The sequence below is a fragment of the Acanthaster planci genome, linkage group LG14 (assembly GCF_054643075.1).
Source record: "Acanthaster planci isolate LZ-2023a linkage group LG14, COTS_SCS, whole genome shotgun sequence".
Taxonomy (NCBI): Eukaryota; Metazoa; Echinodermata; class Asteroidea; order Valvatida; family Acanthasteridae; genus Acanthaster; species Acanthaster planci.
Genome location: NC_141790.1, coordinates 9,878,849 through 9,903,967, shown reverse-complemented (window position 1 = coordinate 9,903,967; position 25,119 = coordinate 9,878,849). Strand labels below are relative to the sequence as shown.

Below are 25,119 nucleotides of genomic sequence, written 5' to 3'. Positions count from 1 at the left end.
GGAAAATTTCCGATATTTGACTAGTCAATAGGTCTTTTTCGGTGATCAAATAGGGAAGCATAGGGATCTATTTTAACATACATTCGGTTCTTGGCCGTGTAAGGTGGTTTAACGACGTATTCGATCTTGTTCAAATCATCAATATCGCGACTAGCTTTGTAGGCGTTTATGGTATTAGACGGAATGTTACACTTGGTGCCAGCTTGAGATTCGATAAACCTATGAACAGCTAAATTTGTGTGGTCGAGTATGTTTGCAGTAGGTTGCTCAATTTGGTAACAGATTTGGTGGCCCTTGATATTTTGGGGGGTTTTGTCTTTAGTACCGTATTTATCCAGCGGGTTCATACCGTAACAGGGTTCGATCATCATAATTAACAGGCTTTTTTCTCGGCCGTTGTGGTCATAAAAATAGACAAGCTGCAGACAGTTGCATGTTTATTGTCTTTAATCACCGGTTTTGAAATAATCAATTTACTCGGGTCAAAAGGACCAAAGGTGACGTTGGGATCGCAGTTGTCGGCATTGAGACGCTAGTGATCGTCGGTTACGATGTAGGTTTGGTTAGACATTGTTTTTATATATAGGTCCGTTTATTTCAGGCGGTCGTAAACTGTGAGGAGTCACCAGTCGAGACTTGTAGCGACCGGGAAAGCGAGGGAAATCCCTGTTCGTGCAGTGCAAGAGCGGTACGGTTGGAAAAGTGAGGGGAAGTCCCTTTTTGTTTGAGAGTCAAAATGTTTGTGGGGTAAAAACGTCGGGGCAAAGGTCAAGGTGAGTGAAGTGGGAAACCCCAGTGCTGTGGGCGGTGGAGAGTGAGGAAACAGAGTGGAAAAGGAGGGTGCGCTTGAACTGGTAGTTTCCATACTTCTGGCTAAGTTACACCAAACATAATGTCTACTGCATGTGCTGTGTGCTATGTACATGTAGACTGTACATCAACGTTCTGGTCATAACGTCATCCAATCAGCCTTGGAGCGCGAACGGCCAAAAGGGGATTTTTTCTTTTGCGGGCGAGGAAAAGCAGGATCTGTTTATTCATTTTGCGGTCACAATTAATTGAATGGGGTAAATATTAAATTTATGGGGTTTTTGAAATGGTTAAGTATTTACTGTTACTTTGAAATACTTCTTGCGAACTAAATGTTCTCTATTTCTGTAGCCCTTTAATAAAAGCTATTCAACATTGCCAATCAAGCTTGACGTACGGGCGAGTAAATTAGCCCATTTTAGAAAGAATTTCCGTCCTTCAAGTGATAAAAGTGACAACAAAAGGACACATGGCATACCCTACCTTCCAAACCTAAATGTACAGGCGGTTAAGGGTCACTGCCGGCAACAGGGTTTGCTAATAACAGGTAGAGCAACAAAACAAAAGTCGTTGTATTTGTATCGGAACGGAATGGATGCAGTTATAGGAAAAGGAGACAAGAAGAAAGAGAAAACAATACTCCAGGCCTTATATCTATCTTTAAGCCAAGGTAAGGTCGTCAATACTGAAATGAAGCAACAGTCGGCGGATTTCACGCCCCATCTGCTGTTTACACGCCAGCTGGGGGTGCGTTAGTTGTTCTATCAAGGTACAAATTGAGACAATGAGCGGAGGTCGACCTGGAAATCCGATTTCAAAGAGACGTCAAAATAATTCAACATTGCTTAAAACGTGTTGACCAGTGGCTTGCGTATTTATTCATCAATGTAAAATTTGAATCAATTTGTGAAATCTTGATTACATTTGCAGAAACACGTGACACGGAAGGTTAACCATGCAGGGAATTTTTTTCAACATTCGAACAAAAGGTGTAGATAAAAAAAATCGCCTGATCCGACTACCCACTTCTACTTATAAGCGAGGCCTGTCCAGCAATGCCATGCTCTAACTTTGATGCTAATATATTACCGTATGATACAATAGAGTAGGTAAACTTACAACTCAGGCTTGTTGGAGCCTTCTGCTTGCCAATCTTTGTGACGCTGTCTAGCCTCACTTATAAGTTTGCCTACTGTATTGCATCATACGAAACTATATTAGCATCACAGTTCTTGCAGGCAATGTTGCTGCACAGACTTCACTTATAAGTAGCGGTGGGTGGTCGGATCGGCTTAAAAATACTATATACTCTGATTAATAAGTTAGGAATATTGCAGCATTAAGCAGATTTGGATTATAGTTGAAAGATATAAAATGCAAAAACAACAAAAATAAATGGTTCACCATTCATTCTCCTAATTTGAATATTTTTATTTATCGTTTGTCAACCCTGACTCTGCCAAATTCCACCAGGCATTAACTGCTTCTAACCTTATTTGAAACGTCCACAAATCCTGCGGCACTGATACTTGCAGTTTTGACTTCACCATCCTTGTAATAGTAACACAAACTAACCGTCTGTTGCGAAAACACTCACATCGGAAAGAGGTTCAATGTTTCACTTTACTGTGAGGGGATTTGTGTACGGTGACTCCAATAAAAGACTGAAGCCAACGAGCCCTCGGATATACTCCTCTATTAAAGGATAGTTAATATGGATGAGTTAGAACACCGTGACTTGTTTGGTGGAGTCAGGTGACCCTGAAAGACCGTTTGTACGAGAGGTGCGTCAAGTTCATAATCTCCCATGCTCTCCCTTGAATACTTGGGAGTCAGTTGCCTTGTTAATTGGACGTGTATTAAATTGGAACCTCGATATGTATTACCCGATAATAACAGCGTTAGCAACTACAAGAAACATAGAACAGCACTAATGATTCATTTACATGCCGACCAATGATAGTTCTACAGGCGCTTAATTTACACAGAAAAATTGGTTCAAAAATGTTCAGTAATATAGTTAGCTTTAAAACAACCAAAGCGAATGATAGTTCGTGTTGTAGGGTGTCCACACAGTGGCCAGAAACCACGTGTTATGTTCGGTCAACCAAACGCTTCACATTACCTAATCCACATCCCATGACTTCATCTATCCCTGACGCTACTTTTGGAGGGGCTTTCACTAATGGAGTCATCCGGGCAGTCACTGAAACGGGGCGGGCCAACCTAGACTCCCATAATATTAAGTTTGTGCACAGACTCCCTACTGCCACGTGTCTGCTACATGTGTGTTGAGGAAATGCCCTCTCCCCTCTTGTAAAAGTGGACCAGGCTACTGAGTCATGCTTCTTATTATTGTAAGCATGTCTGGAGACTTCTGGCTGGCGCCCAGCAGATAGTTTACAAGCCTTTGATCAAGGCGTCCGCGGCGAAACTGATAGTCGCTCAAGAGCGAAGAGCTGGAGGAGAATAGTTTCAGCACCAAACAACACACGAAGAAAGACTACACGACGAACCGCACGAACGCCCGAAAGCCTCTGGAGTTCTTCCCTACATGGCTTATGTTTTTCTTCACATTTGCTACCGTTTCGGTAGCAGATACGATTATGCTATTCGTAAGTCTCCACCAATCAAAACGATCGCCTCTGTGGATCATGCAATAAATTATTCACATTACAATGGCGCGCGTATTCAACAGGTCGTCCTTTCCAGCAGTGGTATAAGCTCTGGACGACAACCTCTTCCTGAATTGCCTCAAATCTGTAGCACCGAAGCTTGGTATTCCGATCGACAAATTGACACCACGGCAAGTGTTGTGAAGGCTGTCCAGGAAGTCGAGACGTATTTGTCAATCTTCTAACTGGATAAGGGGAAAAGTTTCAAATACCAGGCCGCAACGTTGTGCAAAGACTTCATGAATGTAAGTGGCCCACACATACTCGGACTACTTAGCCCCCAAAACACGATTGGTTCAGAGAAATGTGAATAATTCATAAACATTAGCACATTAAATAATTCAGATAGACCACTTGAAACAAAGCTCCAAAGGTGGTAGCCCCACTAGTAGTGTGGCACGGACTCTCACTCCCGATCCATCCTTAGCCACACGTCCGTATGCGCAATTTCGTGTCGGCGTATTGAACATTTCGGCGCACCCACTTATCATCGTTGGCGCAATTTATTTTGCACACGAACATGATGATTCTTGACCTTTGCGCTTTCTAAAAACCATTTATTGAATGATTTCACTCACATTATTCAGGTATTTTCCAGTCTTTTTGCCTTTATCCATTCAATCTAACGGAATTGCTCTCACAGTCGCCATCTTTAAAATAAAGTCGTTGAAGGTTAAGTCACTTGACCCCTCATCGTCTGGACGGCTGCTCCATGTGCGCACAGTCCACGACACACACAACTGAGCTACTGCATGCATGGTTAATTTCGGGCTTAAATGCAGTTCGTTTTGTGGTCTTGACTATCCATTTCGCCACAGACGTCTTGATAAAAGTGTCACAGGTTGGCTCTCGATTGTCATAGTCGAGACCTGTGCCGGTCCGATAATTTGTTTTGCAAGGAAAATCTGCTCGAAAGAATCCAAACGGACAGCTTCTTATGTTGATCCTCAAATAATCTTATTGCTAGAATACACTACAAATACAATCACTCAAAGTACATGGCGATATACAAGAAATACCAACAATGGATGGACAGGCAATTTAAAACATACACTTAAATCAAAACACAGGATTCAAAGCAATCCAATCAATAACTGGAAAAGGAACCAAAATGACTTATACAGAAAAAATGCTATCCCTTATACAATCAAGAAATAAAAAAAACTAAACCAGGCTTAGCTGTGATCTTGATCTTGCTTGATCCAACTTGACCATTGGACATGGATGCAGCTCCAAGTCCTTGGTAGTCCTTCGCTAGGTCAAGAGACTCACAGATCCAGCATGATGATGGGGAAAAGGGTCTAAGTGAAGACGGTAGAGAGACGAACCGGGTCGGCTCCCCAAAGCGACATGACCTATGGGCAAGTACCCTGCACCAACAGAGCACACAGGTCAGTGATGAGAAGGAGAAAAGGAGAAAAGTTTCAACAACTTTTGTCTAACAAGCAAAGTGCAGACAGCACTTGGAGACAGCCTTCTCATCAGGTCTCAGATCGCTTCTCTAATTAATTATAGATCAACAGTCTTGTTTAGTCACACCAAAACTAATACATAATTCTAACTACATAATAGGAATAAAACTAAGATACAATGAAACTAACCGAATAAAACCTGCAAATGAATGAACAAGATTATGATTAAGTAACGCATAACTTAAATGTTCACCCAGAACACCTTATCTAAAAATACACTAAATAATATCAGGGAAAGTTTGCTAAAACTTCATAGGCAATCATAGGCGAGCTGGTCAATGCCAAGTACATGTAGAATAAGCTAAACAACGTATAAATAGTTAAAGGTGGCTGGCCTTACTCAAGGTCAATCTAGGGTAGAATTACACATGGGACACTTACTTCCATGCACATGACAACAAACATATGGCCAGGAACCATATATGGCATGTGATAAGGCTTGAATGGACTAAATTGTGTGGGCCTACATAACGGTGACTAATCTGGAAATCTCATTTTCCTTGAAGCACCAATGACGAAAAGTTGGCGAGTAGGGTAACACGAATATAATAATAAAAACACACGCTTATCAAGTTGCACAAGTTATTCAACAGAAAGCAGTGATGCAGTAAAATACTCCTAAAACACGAGTAAACTATTCCACAAAGATTCTTTCCTAATAGTAAGATAGTGAAACATAAAGGGTACAAAATATCTCTACAAAATGGACTCAATAGAAATGGAATATACAATAGGAACTGAAAAAATAAAATAAAGTGCAGATGTTACAGTACGATTAACGTCTGAACATTAGTTCTTTGATCATGACGTGTCCTACCAATTTACCTAAGCAAAGTACATCACGATGTTTAATAAGAATCTACAAGAAACAACAAGGATTCAAGCTTACCTGCACCAACAGAGCACACAGGTCAGTGATGAGAAGGAGAAAAGGAGAACAGTTTCAACAACTTTTGTCTAACAAGCCAAGTGCAGACAGCGCTTGGAGACAGCCTTCTCATCAGGTCTCAGATCGCTTCTGAGGAGGACAGGGCGACCTGGGCCTCTTTCAACGGGTGAGCCATGTGCTCGGAACAATTGATGCAGTATGGTCTTTAGTCATTAAGTTTTCTTGGGTAAGGAATGATCTCATCTTTCGTAATCAGGACTTTCTCAAGATCACGTACCAGGATGTGGTCTCAATTTTTATAGTCTGTTTAAGGTTATTCGCCCACTTCTTAGATGGATTGGCCAAGAAAACATATGGCCAGTCGGAAAAGGAAAACCACGGGAAAAGTGGAAACATATAAATGACTAATTAGGCAGATGGTTTCTCCCGTCCGGCCTTCTTGGAGAGGGGTGTGTTGTGGTCAACACACTTCCGTGGGAATGACACTTAGTCGGACCCAACATCTTCAAATGGCACTCTAACAGGGTCCGACAAAAGGTTAACTTATGTTACTGACCTAAATCCCAGCCCCCTGGAATCTGATTCTGGCCATGTGGAAAAAAATTCAGGCTCGCCTGAGAAGGCTTCCATCTCTTTTACTCAGAAAGTTTGCGGGAGAATGTGATTTATGAGTCCTTAAAATAACATATGATTTGGCCATAATTTGGACAATGTGCCGCATGGGTGAACAAAATTACTCGAAGTATATGCATACTTTTTGTTTACAATTTAAGGTTGTCTGTAAAATTGTTCACTGGGTCTTTTACCTCAGCCAAACTAGCTTCTAATTCATCCTTTAGGAAAGGCTTAGCATTTTTTTTGATTTAGAACACAAGGCTTCAAGAGCATTTCAGAAATCTTTGCTCTCCTGGATAATTTTCAATTCAAGAGGAAAAGCTGCAAAGAGGTATATCATAATATTTTACAAGCAATTGTACATTGTTGTTAAAGTAAAAAATGAAAATCAACCGAATTAACACATCAGCCTCCCCAATAGATAGGGACTAGCTGTACGTGTCTCCATACTTGCCTGGCAAATACCCCAACGTTCACACTTCTGCAACTTTGTCACTCTTATGTTTTTTTCCCAATCGCCACTGGAGACATCTAATTGTCTAAAAAGGATGTAAAATACAAGGGAAAGGTGCTTCAACTATAACGAATTGACATTGACTATAACGATTCAAGTAACATAAGGCATTCGAGAGAAGTAAGAGTACAAGTGCTCAGAAAAATATCGAATACGATTATTGACGGTGTCCCGTGGTGCACAGCTGCAGCTGGCATGATATTTGCCCCGAGCTGGAGCAAGGGTGGGTGCCTTTTTCTTAGAACTGAATTCTACTAGTTTACGAACGACTAGAAGAAGCACCCAATAATGTCGCATCGCAACCAACAAAATGGACACTCCGGACCAACGCACACATACATGTGCGGGTGTGTGTGTGTGTGTGGAGGGGGAAGGCAGATAGTGTCGGAGTAGACTCGCCCCGTCCTTTTTGCACAAGTTCCAGAAATGATAGTCTCACATTATTACGATCCTTACTCTTGTAACACGTAATAAGTGTTTGGATTCTTTTCTTAATTTTCAACACTTTTCTATTAAGGCGAATGTACCTCAACATGACGCTGTGCGTACCACTAACGTACCTGTGCCGTCCGATGAAGAACTTACCCAATAAATGCCAATGCTTATTGGCGTGATGGTTAACACCACAGTCGTGAAGAAGAAAGGATTGTTTTGAAGACCAGGGTTTGTCGTCCTAGTTGTTTCTAAAATAAATAAAGATCGGACCATCTCAAAATGTTGCCGCTTAGAACACTATACACTTTGACTCTGTAACAGCTTACAAAACCTACTAGCACTGTGTAGGTTTGGTAAGCTGTTACAGAATCAAAGCATGACAATATTGGGGACAGTGACTACAACCAGACCTTAAAGTTTACAATAAATACACGAATCTACGCAGAAGCGTTGGAAGCTCTTTTCTAAACAAAAACCTTCAAAACTTAATTGAGTTCAGTTAAGTTAACTCAGTTTTTTGGAAGATATGACGTGCCTAAATGCGTGCTACCCGTCTCCGTCATGGTCTTGCACATGTTGGTCTAGCATAGGCCCATCCATGCACACAGCCGGGATCCCAAATGCAAATGAAGTTAACTACTGAAAACATGGTTTAAAAGGTAGAAATATCAGTTCCCACCTGCCTGAACCATCCCTGAATCTCTTCTGACGATAACATTTATTTGACTTCTATTCTCGCGATCTACTGCTACCCCATGGGCTTCACATCTATATCTCATACTGTCGTCAGCCGTTGTTGACAAATAGAGGGAAGATACCGTCGTGTAAGTGTTGTCGAAGGAGCCTGGAATATTTGTTAAAAAGTACTGAATGACTTTTCGGAATCATTAGGAATACTAGCTTGTTATGGCAAGTGAACCAAAATGGTAGCAATTTTAGATCTGTAAATGTAAAAAGAAAATTAAAGAAAACAGCCTGTAAACACAAAAGAAGGCGGCCAACCTCTTATTTATTACTCAAGTAGTTTCATAATACAAGTTAGAATTCACCGATCTCGAACTAGAATTAGAGACTCTTTTCAACATGACAAGTGGACTTGGATCAATACATGTCAATTTACCTGGCTGATGGACTTCCGTTAGATACCTGGTATGGGTAGATTCAGCCTCTTCCACGCGGCCGTCTTGAAACACAATGGACCATCGGATAGCTACCGGGGGTTTGACTTGTTCAACTTTGCATGTAAGGGTGACATTTACCATATCGTGTGGTACGCTAATAATGCATTCATCACTAAGCTCTGACTGCTGTGGAACACACCCAGGAACAACAGGAAACGGCTTTTTGGCTGAAACTATAAATTGACAAAAACGGAATGATCGCATAGAGTAAAACATGCACTTCTAGTGGAAAGCGTGAAAAGCAACCCATAGAGGAATGGGGAAGTTGCTATTGCGCTGGTTCGCTCCATTTATTAAGCGAGTTTTTTTGTCACTGAACCCACGACAGATCACTGATCGCGTGCGATCCGGATCCGTGTGAAACAAACTGGCCCCTAACTTCGTTCTATGGAATGTTGTATAGTTTATCGCAAAATGGTCTCTTTTTGCACAAGTTCATTTCTTGACCTTTGACCGCTACCTCTACAGTTCCTTCGTGTAATCTGCCCACATGTGGTACAACTGTATAAAAATATGTCCCTTCATGAGAGTCGGTGACGTTCTGGATAACCAAAACTAAATTGCTGCTGATATTGTTACAGCCGAGACAGATGCCGTTCCGGGGACTGATGGTGTTGTGTGAATAGGAGCCAATGGCGTGTTCTCTGTCTCTCGAACCTAAACAGGAACCTTCAAAACTTAATTGAGTTCAGTTAAGTTAACTCAGTTTTTTGGAAGATATGACGTGCCTAAATGCGTGCTACCCGTCTCCGTCATGGTCTTGCACATGTTGGTCTAGCATAGGCCCATCCATGCACACAGCCGGGATCCCAAATGCAAATGAAGTTAACTACTGAGAACATGGTTTAAAAGGTAGAAATATCAGTTCCCACCTGCCTGAACCATCCCTGAATCTCTTCTGACGATAACATTTATTTGACTTCTATTCTCGCGATCTACTGCTACCCCATGGGCTTCACATCTATATCTCATACTGTCGTCAGCCGTTGTTGACAAATAGAGGGAAGATACCGCCGTGTAAGTGTTGTCGAAGGAGCCTGGAATATTTGTTAAAAAGTACTGAATGACTTTTCGGAATCATTAGGAATACTAGCTTGTTATGGCAAGCGAACCAAAATGGTAGCAATTTTAGATCTGTAAATGTAAAAAGAAAATTAAAGGAAACGGCCTGTAAACACAAAAGAAGGTGGCCAACCTCTGATTTATTACTCAAGTAGTTTCATAATACAAGTTAGAATTCACCGATCTCGAACTAGAATTAGAGACTCTTTTCAACATGACAAGTGGACTTGGATCAGTACATGTCAATTTACCTGGCTGATGGACTTCCGTTAGATACCTGGTATGGGTAGATTCAGCCTCTTCCACGCGGCCGTCTTGAAACACAATGGACCATCGGATAGCTACCGGGGGTTTGACTTGTTCAACTTTGCATGTAAGGGTGACATTTACCATATCGTGTGGTACGCTAATAATGCATTCATCACTAAGCTCTGACTGCTGTGGAACACACCCAGGAACAACAGGAAACGGCTTTTTGGCTGAAACTATAAATTGACAAAAACGGAATGATCGCATAGAGTAAAACATGCACTTCTAGTGGAAAGCGTGAAAAGCAACCCATAGAGGAATGGGGAAGTTGCTATTGCGCTGGTTCGCTCCATTTATTAAGCGAGTTTTTTTGTCACTGAACCCACGACAGATCACTGATCGCGTGCGATCCGGATCCGTGTGAAACAAACTGGCCCCTAACTTCGTTCTATGGAATGTTGTATAGTTTATCGCAAAATGGTCCTCTTTTTTGCACAAGTTCATTTCTTCACCTTTGACCGCTACCTCTACAGTTCCTTCGTGTAATCTGCCCACATGTGGTACAACTGTATAAAAATATGTCCCTTCATGAGAGTCGGTGACGTTCTGGATAACCAAAACTAAATTGCTGCTGATATTGTTACAGCCGAGACAGATGCCGTTCCGGGGACTGATGGTGTTGTGTGAATAGGAGCCAATGGCGTGTTCTCTGTCTCTCGAACCTAAACAGGAACCTTCAAAACTTAATTGAGTTCAGTTAAGTTAACTCAGTTTTTTGGAAGATATGACGTGCCTAAATGCGTGCTACCCGTCTCCGTCATGGTCTTGCACATGTTGGTCTAGCATAGGCCCATCCATGCACACAGCCGGGATCCCAAATGCAAATGAAGTTAACTACTGAAAACATGGTTTAAAAGGTAGAAATATCAGTTCCCACCTGCCTGAACCATCCCTGAATCTCTTCTGACGATAACATTTATTTGACTTCTATCCTCGCGATCTACTGCTACCCCATGGGCTTCACATCTATATCTCATACTGTCGTCACCCGTTGTTGACAAATAGAGGGAAGATACCGTCGTGTAAGTGTTGTCGAAGGAGCCTGGAATATTTGTTAAAAAGTACTGAATGACTTTTCGGAATCATTAGGAATACTAGCTTGTTATGGCAAGCGAACCAAAATGGTAGCAATTTTAGATCTGTAAATGTAAAAAGAAAATTAAAGGAAACGGCCTGTAAACACAAAAGAAGGCGGCCAATCTCTGATTTATTACTCAAGTAGTTTCATAATACAAGTTAGAATTCACCGATCTCGAACTAGAATTAGAGACTCTTTTCATTATTACAAGTGGACTTGGATCAGTACATGTCAATTTACCTGGCCAATGGGCGTTTTTTAGATGCCTGGTATGGGTAGATTCAGCCTCTTCCACGCGGCCGTCTTGAAACACAATGGACCATCGGATAGCTACCGGGGGTTTGACTTGTTCAACTTTGCATGTAAGGGTGACATTTACCATATCGTGTGGTACGCTAATAATGCATTCATCACTAAGCTCTGACTGCTGTGGAACACACCCAGGAACAACAGGAAACGGCTTTTTTGCGGAAACTATGAATTGAAGGGAAAAAATGGAATGATCGCATGTGGTATAAAATATACTTCTTGTGGTAATTGTGTAAAAGGGACTAACAAAGGAATGGGAAGTTGCTATCAGGGTTTACGACAAAACGTTTACTGTCATAGCAAGTTGAAAAGTACATGAATCTTTCTGCTGTGGCCAGATTGTTTCACACGAATCTGGATCTCAATCAGTTATCCCATCGCTGGTTCGCCTCATCCATTAAGTGGGTTTTTGTGTCAGTGAACCAACGACGAATCACTTATTGCGATACGGATCCGTGTGAAACAAACTGGCCCCTAGACTCATTCTATGAAATGAAGATTTGCTAATTACAAAATGATCTCTTTTTGCACAAGTTCATTTCTTCACCTTTGACGGCTACCTCTACAGTTCCTTCGTGTAATCTTCCCACTTTTGGTACAACTGTATAAAAATATGTCCCTTCATGAGAGTCGGTGACGTTCTGGAAAACCAAAGCTAAATTGCTGCTGATAGTATTACAGCCGAGACAGATGTCGTTCTGGGGACTGATGGTGTCATGTGAGTAGGAGCCAATGGCGTATTCTCTGTCTCTCGAACCGAAGTACCAGAAGACACAGTCCAGATCTTCTGTCGTGTTTGCGATGGGTGAATCGAGGAAATAAGAAACGATCCCACGTCGACCCCGCTCCAAGAATACGACCCGATCTTGAATCGAAATGTAAAGTACAAGCATACAATTTATTATTATATGGTGTCATATTTCAAGAACCATGTAGCAGCCAATATGACTGCATTGCTTGAAACTTTATAGCATACACAAGAGGCATAAATTATTAAATTCATGACATTATTGCATAAAGACGAATAAGTAGATTAAAAGGGGGAAATTTCTTGCTTGTCTTTTAAATTGTAGGGTAGCAGCAGTGGCGTAAATTTGTGCCGGGCATTGGGGTTACGGATTGAGACAGTGGGGGCATGACTTTCCAAGTTAAGCTTGGAAATTTGGAAAGTGAGGTGGGATGGGGGAGATTCACACCATATAGAGGACAGTGTTCATGACATACAGAATCTTACATTGGAATGGTATAGGCCTATTTATTGCTTTTAAAAATTATTTACACTCTTTTGAGTGATAATGAATACATTTTAGGTGTTGAGAAGTCCGAAATTTGTTTCGAAAATCAGCTTTAATTTGCCTACCGGAAAGAGTATGGGGGTTTCAATAGCAGAAAGTGGGGGCGGGGCATATCTCCCTCCAACCCCTGGATGTACACCCATGGGTAGCTAGCAGACAAACTGGGAACGTGTGACAGAACTCCCATCGCAATGTACCAAGGATGGGGCGTATTACGACATGGAACATGGCAAGGAAATTATGTCCTGGCCGCCTGCAGTAGGCACATCAGGCATCATCAAGGATGTGCCCAGTGCATAGATGGAAATAACACCATCATGGTCATACCGGCCTGTTTTGGAGTGTTGCATCACAAGTTCAATTTTAAATGGAGCTTCTTTTACAAAAAACATCCGATTTACATAATTGGGCAGGCGACCAAGCAACACAAAACAACGAGAATAAGCCAGCTTGATCCAAACAGGTTCAAGCACACCGCCCACAACAATGTAGTAGACATCAGGTGTTTGGACGTTGTCTGTTGCAGCGACTTCCACGCCTTTGATAACCAGTAAGAGTTCCACTACGATATACAATTGTGAAAAAACTCCCAATACATAAAAACTATCGGCGTTTTGATTACAACTGACAGTATTTTTCAAAAGGCATGCACCTTAATTTAAATTCCTACCTGCATGGACCTTTGGTGAGATTTTCCTGACGCTAACCAAAAAGTGACTTCCATTCTCGCTTCCTACAGCTACGCCATGAGCCTCACATCTATACTTCATAATGTCATCACCCATTGTGGGCAGATGGAGAGTTAATAGTGACGTATAAGTGTTGTCGAAAGATGAACCTGAATTAAAAAAAACTCTCAGCTGAAGTTTGAATATTTAAAATTACTACGCCACAAAACACTTAAACTTAATTGTTTCTTTCACAGTCTTCCAAACACTGATCTTTTATCAGTCAATCCGGAACTTAATGCTTGTATAAAACTAGCCGGTTGGAAAGGCTTGTTTGGACTTGTCTGAGGAAATTTTTTGTTTTATATTGGAGTCCAAAAGGACAGGTAACAGGTACGGGTCTTGGTCAGTTCATGATAGTTCGTTTGAAACTATAATTTATGGATTCTTCAACAAAAGGTGTGATGGAATGCCCTTTTATAATTGCTGTAAGTTGTTTCATCAATAAAAGAAGAGACATATGGATCACGTTAAGAGAAAAAAAAGACAAGTGGACTCGGGTGGTGAAACAATTGATAAATTACCTGGTCTGCTTACAGGCAATATCATAATTGATGAGTTGACTTGCTCAGCGCCACCGTCTGGAAGCACATGAAACCATTGGATGTCTACCGCAGGTTTGACATGCTCAACTTTACACGTCAGGCTGATAGTCACCACATCGTATGGTACGCGTACAATGCAGGTATCTAGTGGCTTCGATGGGCGAAGATCACACTCAGGAACAACAGGAAACAACTGCATAGAAGTCACTGTGAATCAAATTTATGTTATCTTAACAGGTGATAACACACGTTAAAGAGTGGTAGCTTTTTACACCTGCCGTCTTATGTGGGATGAGAATGTAACAACTCAGTTGCTACCACAATCCACAATATGATTTTTACCATGACATCTTTTTGTTTTGTCCTTGCGTTCCTCTGTGCATTGGATAACTTTGCACTAACCTTTAACCGCTACCTTCTCGGATCCTCGGTATATTCGGCCCAACTTCGGTTCTACCTTGTAATAATACGTCCCTTCATCTGAGTCTGTGACGTTCTGAATGATCAACCCGAAGTTGCTACTGATGTCGTACGTTCTTTCAGGGATGCCGTCTCCCTGATAGAGGGCGCCGTGGAAGTAGGAGAATATGAAATGGTCTCGGTCATACTGACCGAAGTACCAGAACACGCCTTCCAGGTCATCAAACGTGTATTCAAGGGATGCAGCGGGGTTGCAAGGCACAATCCCCCGGTAACCTCGCTCTACGAACAAAGTCTCCCCCTCCGTCTCGCTGTGTGCAGCAACGCACAAAGATAGCGCTGTCATGTAAAAAGAACAATATATAGGCACAAGCGGTTAATGAAGATCAGATGCTTCGAATCAACTGATAACAGTGTAGTGGAACGAGCAATTAGAAAGGAAAGGTACCGTAGAGATTGGTACATAAAGGTCGAGGACACGTGCTACAACTGCAAGTATTGACAAAATAATGCATGAATAATGAATAGTTTTAATCATTCAAATTTAGTTTCTGTGAAACAGCTCAAATATAGAGCCCAAATTTACATGATTAAGAGTGCATCAGGCCGAGGACAACTTTCAGTTACTATTAAAAGTTTCTGATACTACATCATTCAGGTGGAAAGCGAATTTAAGCTGCACTTACTCAACATCATCAAAGGGACACCTAGCGGCTTCATGGTATATTTACTTCTGAAAATTAAAGAGTAAAAACATGTTCAATATAAATTATGGTTCCAAAAAAAAATTACATTTTCCATAGAGACCAGTATCCAACCTATTACTCACCGACTTGCAACATTGCAGTAAACACAGTACATTGACTCATGCAAGCTTCTTGAACATACCATTCATTCGTATAGTAGTGGACACCTGGAAGGGCATGATATCTTGACTACTCAACAACATAGTTTTAGGAAGCATCACTCTTGCATTATACCCAACTAGTTTTGACTGTTTACGACTGGGCTGAGGCAGTAAATTCTGGTAAACAAGTGGACATAGCCATATTTTGACTTCTCCAAAGCGTTTGATACTGTCCCCTATGAGCGTCTGAAAGCTAAGCTTCATACGTATGGAATACGTGATTGGGGTTGATTGGGAATCTGTGGACTCTGGTGTGCCCCAAGGCACAGTCCTTGGCCCTCTTTTATTTTTGCTTAATTTAATATCAACGACAATCAGACAATCTTCAGTTAGAAATTCGTCTTTTGCTGACGATTGCATTTTACATAGAAATATCCACAAATGGGCTGACTGCATCAAACTTCAGGAAGATATTGATAAACTCCATCAATTGGCCACTACATGACAAATGCAATTTAGTATACAGAAATGTTCCATCATGCATATGGGAAACTAAAGGAAGAAGTTTAGTTGTTATAATCTGAATAATCATTCGTTGGCAACGGTAGATCATCCCAGGTATCTGTGAGTCTTTCGTTCTCACTAATTTAAATTTCCATTATGATTATATGGTCAAGAAGGCTAACCAGGTCCTAGGTATGTTGCCTAGAAACTGTGAAAGCAGTGCTCAGAAATGGCAAAAACAACTGCTTATTTAGCACCCGTTCGTCCACACCTGGAGTACGCTTCAGTAGTTTGTGATCCCTATAAAGCTAAATGCATCAATAAGCTTGAGATGGTTCAACGACGTGCAGCACGCTTTATTTATTAACAACAACCCTGGTAGCGAGGCTAGTGTGACCCATATATGATCACAAACCTTGGGTGTGACACCCTAAAACAGCGTTGTGAAGCTGCTAGATTGATCATGATGAAACAAATATTTGTGGGTACATCTGCTATTCCGAAGTCTATTGTCAAGCATGCTTCTACAAGACCACATGGAACAGTCACTGGAAATAGTTCTCAACTTGATTTGCCGCACAGCAGAACTGAAGCGCACAAACATTATTTTGTACCCAGAACTTGTAGACATCGGAACAGGCTTCTTGATTCAATAGTCTCAAAAATTTCAATCAGTTCTTTAGGGGATCAGGTTCTTGAGTTTATCAGATCCAGGGATAGGAACTGAAATTAACTTTGTGCCACTCCATCTTCTCCATAGACTATACATGGATTTGGTGAATCTTTACAAGACGTAAATTCCTCTACTGCCATGAAATCCATTAAACTAGAGATCCCCCTGACAATCATGCGTGGAACAGATTATGCCCTGCAGCCCTGTTAACTTATTTTCACGCTCTCCTAAGTTGACAAGATTTTTTTTGTTAATTTATTTTCGTTATTCGTTGCTATGTTTAATAATAACTTTTGTTACAAGTACAGTCTTGTGAATGCTAAGGGTTGGATTTTCTCTCTATGACACTACTGTGCAGTCACTTGTCAGCCTTGCCTTTACCCTTAGATACTGAGTTTACTATTGCTTTGCCTAATATGATTCAGGTTTTTGAAATTTTTGCTGTCCCCATACAGTGTCACAGTTTCCAACATTTCACGCTCTTCTAAATTTATCAGAATTTTAAAAAATTGTTTCGCTTCTTGTTTACAGGGCAAGAATGACTGTGGACAATATTTTAAGGGTCTCGAGGTTGTACACTATGTGGAAGGGGTACGTGGTACTTCTCGTACATGCAACCTATACGATTTGCACATGTATGTGGAGATGCCATGCCTTACTTTGAAGGGGCGCACTGTCTTTAATTGCCTGAGTTTTTTAAACTTGTTATGAAGCGCAGAGATGGCTGTAAGATTCGGTGAAATCCAGCCCACAGATGGCGTCCTTTTGCAGGCCCAGTTACCGAGTAGACACAAAGGTTCATTGAAGATCGTGGACGATTCTATAGACCATCGTCGAAATTCTCAACAGTTTCTTGCCTCGAAATGAAGTCATCCACTGCGATAAATGTAATCGTAACCTCAACGGGGAAGAGAAAAAGTGGTGAGCATGTTGCTTTATTTTTTGGAGTTATACAGGGTCATTATTTTCTGTTGCACGTTTGGACGAGTTACCCACGTTACGTTGTAATGCCACGTGAATTTACATCAACATGTGCATGGGTTCTCGTTATAAAGAACATTGTAATACGAGATTGTCACGAGGGCGGGACTGTATTTTAGGGTTCTTCGTCTTTGCAATATTGCAGCCTGTTAGGCAGACTTTGGTTCTTACAGAGTTAGCCGTGATAAAATGACCATTCGTGAGAATTTGCATGTTTTGTAATGGCGTTACTGTAGTTTGCTATAGCCGGTATTGTTTTTATATTTTGCTGTTTCTAGTTCACGAGTGTTCCTCAGCACTGCCTGTGTATCAATTTAGTTAATATATGGAAATGTATGGGGCGGCACATGGCAGGGGTAGCCATAATGTGACACTGTCTCCTGTGCTACAGCTTCGATTTTTGATCAAAAGAGGCAGCGGTGGAGAGCCGTAGCCAGTGTTCGATACTTGTGCATGTCGTAGTCTCACATGCAGACGCCGCACCGCGTGTTGTCAACATAGAATACAACATAAATCGTAAATATTTCTTGTGGGGGGTTTTCCTGAAGATACGTATACACCACATATGGACGTTTGTAATGACACACATGATAAAGCCAAAAGTGCATTTTTTTTAAAGGAGATATTGAGCCATTTCATGCAACAGCGTCACTAGTGAGCATCATTCCTTGACATAAACTGATTTTTATCGGCTTCATTAAACCTTAGTAAATTCTAGACTATTCGAATATCCACTGGACTTTCGGTTAAGCATGCTGTATTGCTGTGACAGAATAAGATCACAGCGAACGTGATTGTTAAGTCCGTGATGAATCTGGCTTTAAAAAACGTTTGCATGCAAATAACCATAAGGGTGGTCCTTAGTTCAACGCTGGCTTCATCTTTACGTGTTACACATTCTTGAGAAAACCCCTCTTGCAAGAATATCATGATTTGTTTTGCAGAAATAGAGGGAATAAACAATTTTAACTGCTCGAAAAAGGCTAATGCGTATTTGAATATATCATTGACTCACAAAATAATCCATCAATCGTCTCGTTTCCACCACAAAAGCTCGCTGGCGTTCCAGTGTACGACCCTGAACAATAAGCAAAACTAAGTTGAGGAAGTTAACATACGTTAGATGACTGTATACATGTTTTGATGGAAGTCACAAGGAAATAACGACCAAGAGTGACGGACCACAGATTTGTGTGTGTCCAACCTGACCCAGTTTCCTCAGTCTGCGAAACCCACTGAAAATGTACAATTGTTATGTGTAATTCTGAAGTGTGATTTTGGTTTTTTCTCTAAAACGGATGCCCTCCAAAATAAATTTGTGCCCTCAAAATTAACTCAAAACCTAACAAAACTCAGGCTTCTGTGGCGTTAAAATTATCCCACTATGATTTTTTCTCTAAAAATTATTTCCATTTTGAACGAAAAGCATTTTAGCACACAAGCCAAGAGGGCAAATATGGGATGGAGTGTCCCCTTGCTAGACTGGACTGTTGGAGTAATAAATAATAGGGACCAATAGCTACTTCTCATGGAACACTGACTGTGTGTGGGCACAAAGTAAGCGCGTTCGTAATCATAAACAAGTCAAATTAATACATTCAGAACTGTAAGCGCTGCTCGTGTATTATTGTTCACTTTAGACGTACGAGAAAACAAGAACATGTTCTGGAGCTCCATTCTGCGCAGTTACTTTATCACATAGACAATAGCCAACGTGGATTTCACATCGTGTTCATGTCAACACACTGGAGTTCTTAAATAGTATAAACCAACATTAAAGACCAAGGCCAAGTGGATGATCATATTCATTCCCATATTCATGATTACTGTTCGATTCAGAAAGTCAAAAATTTTCATTAAAAAAGTTCCAAAGATTTTGTTCGACTCTGTGACATCATTACAAAAAGGTTATGTAGTTCCACTCGCTAACAGTCGTAGATAATCTCCATGGGATAGGTGCAAGCATGGTGAGTGTTGTGTGAGGTGATGCACAATCAGCTGGTCCAACTGCTTCAGACCTACCACGACGACGGAACCCAAGGTTTGTTTATGGACGTGGCGGCTAGTTTGCAACTATGGCGTGTGTTTGGCCATTGCACAGGGTAAACAAGCCTTATTTGGCTTAAAGAGTTGGAATTTACACACAACAAATGTCGCCTATGACAAATTCACAATACTGACTCCGTGCATAGGCCCTGGAGTTGTATTTTATTTCTTGGTAATTAAATGCGTATGATCACGCTCCTTTGACAATCAACTTAATATCGGATATGATCCTGTTCGGTGAGTCGGTTCGGTATTTCACAAAGCAATGTCATTATGGAACAAAACGTGCGTGAGCCCGCGTAGAGCAAGGGCAGACGTGGCACGCTCGTCCCAATGATGTCATGCGCAGTTGGAATACCGAATGATATTATTTAGCTAGTTATCTAGTTATATTATAAGTAAATGTCAAGTCAAATCAACCCTTATTACAACTAACTGATGGCCTTGCATAACGTTATGGTGCATGATATGAACTATAGTTGAGAGTTGTGCATTCAAGTTATTCACATATTTTCCATCTCACGGCAAAATAGTTGACATAGCATTTTTTCTTTGACTATAAAGGGACTTTCCATGTCTTGTTAGGGTTATCTTGTTTCAATGACGTGCGTCAGGATAATTAAATAGTATGAATATACGTGTCCTTAACCCGGCCGGAAGTCAGACTGTTTAAACATTTGTAAAGGCGTAAAGGAAAAATAAATTAGATACGGATCTCTCATATTGCATTGTGGGAGCAGATACATGTTATTTTCCTCGCTAATCTTTAAGAATTCAGTACTCGCAACAAGCCACTACGTGATACCGGATGTCTTTCTGGAATATACTACAGGGTAGGGATTGGGAACAAGTCTATCCCAACAGGACGGAATTTCTCATCTGGGAATTCCCCACGCAGTACCGTAGCAAGCAGTTCAAGGGTGCAGCCATTAATTCAAGTTAGAATTTCTGGCCAGCTCATTAGCATTAAAAAGTGCCCCACAGTGTCTTTGAAAAGGAGATTGTATGGCCCCCAAATTGGTGAGATTTTTAAATATTTGCCAGAATCAACTCCCTGGGTCCTTGGGCTTTCATCTGAGAGCAGAATGGCTAAAAAATACTGTTGAAAATTGGTCCTAAGTGCCCGAGAAAGTTGAGGGTTCTCACTGGAAAAATGGATGAAAGCACACTTTGGAAAAATCACTTCTTGGGGAGTAATTTCGTTTTGAGGGAATAACCTCAAAATGTAATTGGTTAACCCACAGAAAATTAAAAAGAAAGTGAAAGATTATGGACCATACAATAATTTAACTTGTGTTTCAGATGCATCGGGGATCTTGGTACGCATGTTATTGGACCCCGAACAACCTATGCTGATTTTACACTGTTTTCGATGGGGGTTTGAGTTAGTGGACTACACCCAAAAGCAAGCCCAGTTACGTATCCTAAACCCTATGTAAATTGCATCACCAACTTAATTAAGGCTGTAATTGCGTATAACACATGGAAGTAAGTATAAGCTGTGTATATTCATTTTAAAATGCTAGCACACTTATTGCCGTACAGGTGGTACCTTTGACCCACTGGATATTTAGGTCCAAACGTTGGTGAGCGTCACCGGAAACAAGACACGAAAGAAGCTATCATAGGCATAGCCAGAGTTCTTTAAAGGGAGCACTTTTTTGCAGGGTGGAAATTTGCTGGGGAAGATGTGCGAAGCACTCATGAATGAACCCCATACTGACAGATCACTATTCAACAGTTGAAGGAGTCAATCTCAAATTTTTGGGTGATTTTTAACCGTTCCCTGTAATCCCTTTTCGCCCCATTTTCCGCTCCCTTCCGCTTGTCCTCCGTAGGGAGCGTGTACATTGGAATGTGCTGGTCGTCAGCTAAAGATCAAGCCTTGAAATCTAGACAGCCACACATAAATTGCCCCATTTGTTAGTTATTTATTAGGCCTAATTGCCATCTAACTTAAGGACATCAACTGGCTGATTAACTGTAAATGTGGCATCCCCGAATTTCACTTTACTCACCTGTGCTTGACAGCCAATTAAAACTTAGTGTCTTATCGCTTCGCAGTGTACCGTACAAAGTCCATGCATCTTTTGTGTTTGCCAAAATGCATCGCGGGCGTTGGCGAATTTTCAATTACATAAATAGACCTACCTAGACATGTTCCCAGTCCTTCTGTTGTCGATTTTGGACTTCGAACATAGGGACCGATATAGCAGGCAATGACTGTTTCCATAAAATATTACGCCCTGCTGGAAAATGGATTATAATACCCAGAAGTAAATCAGCTAATTTTGAGTTTTGTTCAACCCAATCCCTTTTGTGTAACAAAATCGAACTGTCATTGAAATGACAGTAATAGGTCAACATTTCTCAAAATAACTGGCAGTCATGTGTCCTACACAAGAAGGCTGTAAAAAGTATAAGTCTTTGACGAGAGGTTTGAGAGAGTTGCATGATCCGATCAGACCTGTGAGGTTCCGTGGCGACGACTGACAATGGCGGATAAGAGCAAAACTCTTAAATTCTACTCATTATGGAAACTGTGAGCCAGCCTTCCTCTTATATAGGAGTCATGTATGTTCAACAATCTGTATGCAAAGTGATTCATTTTTCTCTTTAATAATAGTGACCCTATGCATAAGAAGTCATCAGAATTATTTGACAAGAAAAAGAACACGTGTTTGAATATTCTGGGACTTTGCGAATTTTTTGGAGCGAGGCAATGTGTGAGGCTAATAATAGCCTGCTACTGGTGCATCATTCTTTACTTCTTTATTACTTGCAGAGCGATATGCACTTTAATTTTATTTAATGATAGATCGCGTATCTCAGTTGTGAGCCTAACAAGCGCCTTCGTAGTTTAAACAACCTCAAATTGTCAGCGCGCTTTATTGTACAAAGTGTGCGCAAGAGCTTGTCAGAGGCCTTACATATGAAATCTGGATACCCGTGAACATGTATTTCTGGAGCGGGAACCAGTCTAACCCGTGCAAACAAGAAATTCCAAACACATTCATATTCAATATGAGGGGCTTGACCCAGTACCTGCCAGCCAATAAAAAAGGCAAAGTACTTTGTTGATCAAAACACAAAGCAACCAGACTGGGAATTTATGGAAAGGGAATTTCCAGCCGCAGGAAAGTCTAGGCTGGTTCCCTTTGTCAGCGTAGGAACCAATACCAGGAAAAGACTTTTAAAAAAGCTGTACATTGACGAACTTGGGACATTTAAATCACAGTTCAACGGTTTCTGTTTAGATGTTGTGTTAATTTATACGTACCCATTATGTGATCGCCTAATACGAAAAGATTAACATCTGAATAAACAAAATTTGTTCCCCATTTGTTTGACCTGTTTCAGGTGACACGTGTAGCAATGATTGGACAAAAATTGCTGATGTGGGCAATTGCAAAAATTGTGGGCCTTTATTCACCCCCTGAAACGAAACTTCAGTGGAAAAAGACACTTCCCAATCATTATTATAATGTTTCCACTGATATTGGCATTTGAATGAATCTGAAATAAAACTGATCAGAGTGACTTACCCCTGGTGGTCCACCAACTAAACTCAAGGTTTTCCTTTGTTTATTCTCGTTATTCTTTCAGCCATTTCAGGCACACATGTCCTGGGGAGCCTTATCTTACCACTCAGTGTTGTTTTCTGTAATCGAAATACCATCATGCGAAATCATGCGCGTGATCATTTTGAAGTACAACGATCATCCCCCTTAGTAAATAAAGCTGGAAGGAATCGGCCACGGTGCCTGGAAAAATCACCAGTAAAATATTTCCTACATGACATTGCAACATGAAAACTAACTAATGGTGATTGTGACGTCTCATTGTTGTCCGTGGGCTGATTTATTCAGTTGAGTGGGCGGATATAGCTCTTTGCAACTACACCACGATTAAAGCAAATATTTGGCACCTTCAACGGGTTCAAAAGAGAACGTCCAAGGTATTATTATCCCCCCTTTTTTACAGTAAGCTAACATTTATTCTGAAGTGTAGCGTTGACCAACATTAGAATTTGTTCTATGTTTTCCACCTATACTTAGAATTTATTCCGTCTGCAAAACTACCTTCACGCGACAAGAAAGAAAGAGAACTGTTTTGAAATCAAGGTAAGATCAGAAGATTATTTATAACAATGAAATAACAGTAGGCGGATTTCATAAACCCAACAACCACTAATTACACACTAGCTACAGTGGGTGCATTGATGGTTTGATCAAGGTACAAAAGAAGATAAGAGGAGGTCCGCCCACCAAAGGAGATTTCAAAGAGACATTGAAATGATTCAACATTGTTTAAAACGTGTTGACCAGTGGCTTGCTTATTTATTCCGCGGTGCAAAAATTTGCAACGCATGCAACACCGCAGTTTAACCAATTAGGGAAAGTTTTCCTAAACAAAGAGTGGATGAAAAATTATTATATACTCCGACCAATAAGTTGAAACTATTGTAATTTTATGCAGATCTGGATTGCAGTTAAAGATAAAAATTACGAAAAAAAATTAACATTCATTTGCTCAATTTGAATATTTTGTAAGTTATTGATTACCCCCAATTTGCCTTATTTCATCAAGCCAACAACGACGGGTCTAAATGCACTTTACAAAGAAAAAAAGGTTCAAAAATGACATTACTCTTTAACACAGGTAGCTTTGAAACAACCGCAGCAAATGATACTACACTGGACATAATGCATTCATTTTTTTTCATCTACAATTTAAGGTTGCCTGTAATATTGTTCTTCATGGTTTCATCAGTGTCCATGCAGTGTCCAGATGATACACAAATTTGGTGCTGCAGATTCAATTCTTGGTTTTCTGCACTACTCAGGAGAAAACGTACTGTTTAGCAGTTGATTTTCTTGTCCCTTTCACAAAATGTATATAAACCTGTTTCGGGTATAAATACACGCTGTAAAACTTCGTGCCTGGAAACTGTTTCTTTTCTAAAGCTGATTAAACAAATTACCCACTTTACTCCATATTGTAACTTTATGTACAGATCAATGCGAATAAAGTGGATGTGATGGCTGCTCAGGTACAGAAACGGACTAGTTCAAGGAATCGGCAGTCGCGAAAACAATTTGTGTGCAAACGTTAGATAGCAAGTGAACTATTAGGTCCTAAACAGGTTTGCAAAACGACGGCAACGAGCGTTTAATTGCTGGATGCAGAACTTAGTCCATGGGAATTTCGGATCATTGTCGTTACCACATGATGCCGTAGCTGTTGAAAAAAAAAGAACATCACGTGGGTATGTGGAAGGGCTAGTTGTTTACAGAATTAAATAACGAAAACAATGATATTTGAACAGTGGAAGTATCACCAACCAAAGGATCACAGAAGAGCACTAAATATGAAAAATGGATGATTCTTTTCATGTCGATGATGCAAGAAACAAAACACTTTTTTGTTTTGCTGATAATCTAAAGTTTTCTGTTCATTTTATTATTTCGAGTTGTCTAGAGGACGTAATGTGGATTTTTGTGCCTCTTTAACCTGAAACATTGCCCTGTCTATTGGACTTGGCATAAACATTCCAAAATACCGTTCATTTTACAGGTCATCCCATGATGAACCGTAAGATTCTGTCGGTTTGTTTGTAAAATATTTTCGTCATTCCACACACACACAAATATTTACAAAAGTTAAATACGTAACCCGATTTATATCTTGTTTTGTTTCGGGCTGAGGTAGTGTATTACAAGGATTAGAT

General features: G+C 40.6%; 1 protein-coding gene and 1 long non-coding RNA gene across 6 annotated transcripts; one reads left to right on the top strand and one right to left on the bottom strand.

Annotated features, from left to right (window-relative positions):
• Positions 1 to 1,665: 1,665 nt before the first annotated feature.
• On the bottom strand, positions 1,666 to 23,452 carry LOC110981002 (uncharacterized). Of its 5 annotated transcripts, XM_087145404.1 has the most exons (15): positions 21,407 to 21,493; positions 18,358 to 18,420; positions 15,024 to 15,070; positions 14,320 to 14,676; positions 13,897 to 14,124; positions 13,315 to 13,482; positions 11,897 to 12,214; positions 11,281 to 11,514; positions 10,840 to 11,004; positions 9,905 to 10,138; positions 9,464 to 9,628; positions 8,531 to 8,764; positions 8,090 to 8,254; positions 7,561 to 7,658; positions 1,666 to 7,000 (listed from the first exon to the last, which is right to left on the bottom strand). In XM_087145404.1, exons 3-15 carry the CDS (start codon positions 15,055 to 15,057, stop codon positions 6,935 to 6,937), a joined length of 2,466 nt encoding a protein of 821 aa, XP_087001530.1. In that variant the 5' UTR covers positions 15,058 to 15,070; positions 18,358 to 18,420; positions 21,407 to 21,493; the 3' UTR covers positions 1,666 to 6,934. The 5 variants fall into 5 exon arrangements, with proteins under 5 accessions (XP_087001530.1, XP_087001531.1, XP_087001529.1 ...); XM_087145405.1 differs by lacking the exons at positions 18,358 to 18,420; positions 21,407 to 21,493 and adding an exon at positions 22,934 to 23,452; XM_087145403.1 differs by lacking the exon at positions 18,358 to 18,420 and having other exon boundaries at positions 21,407 to 21,531.
• LOC147796829 (uncharacterized) lies at positions 16,308 to 24,543 on the top strand. The gene is made up of 3 exons (XR_015427615.1): positions 16,308 to 17,282; positions 23,447 to 23,512; positions 24,406 to 24,543. It is a non-coding gene; the product is annotated as an uncharacterized LOC147796829 (long non-coding RNA).
• The last annotated feature ends 576 nt before the right edge of the window (positions 24,544 to 25,119 follow it).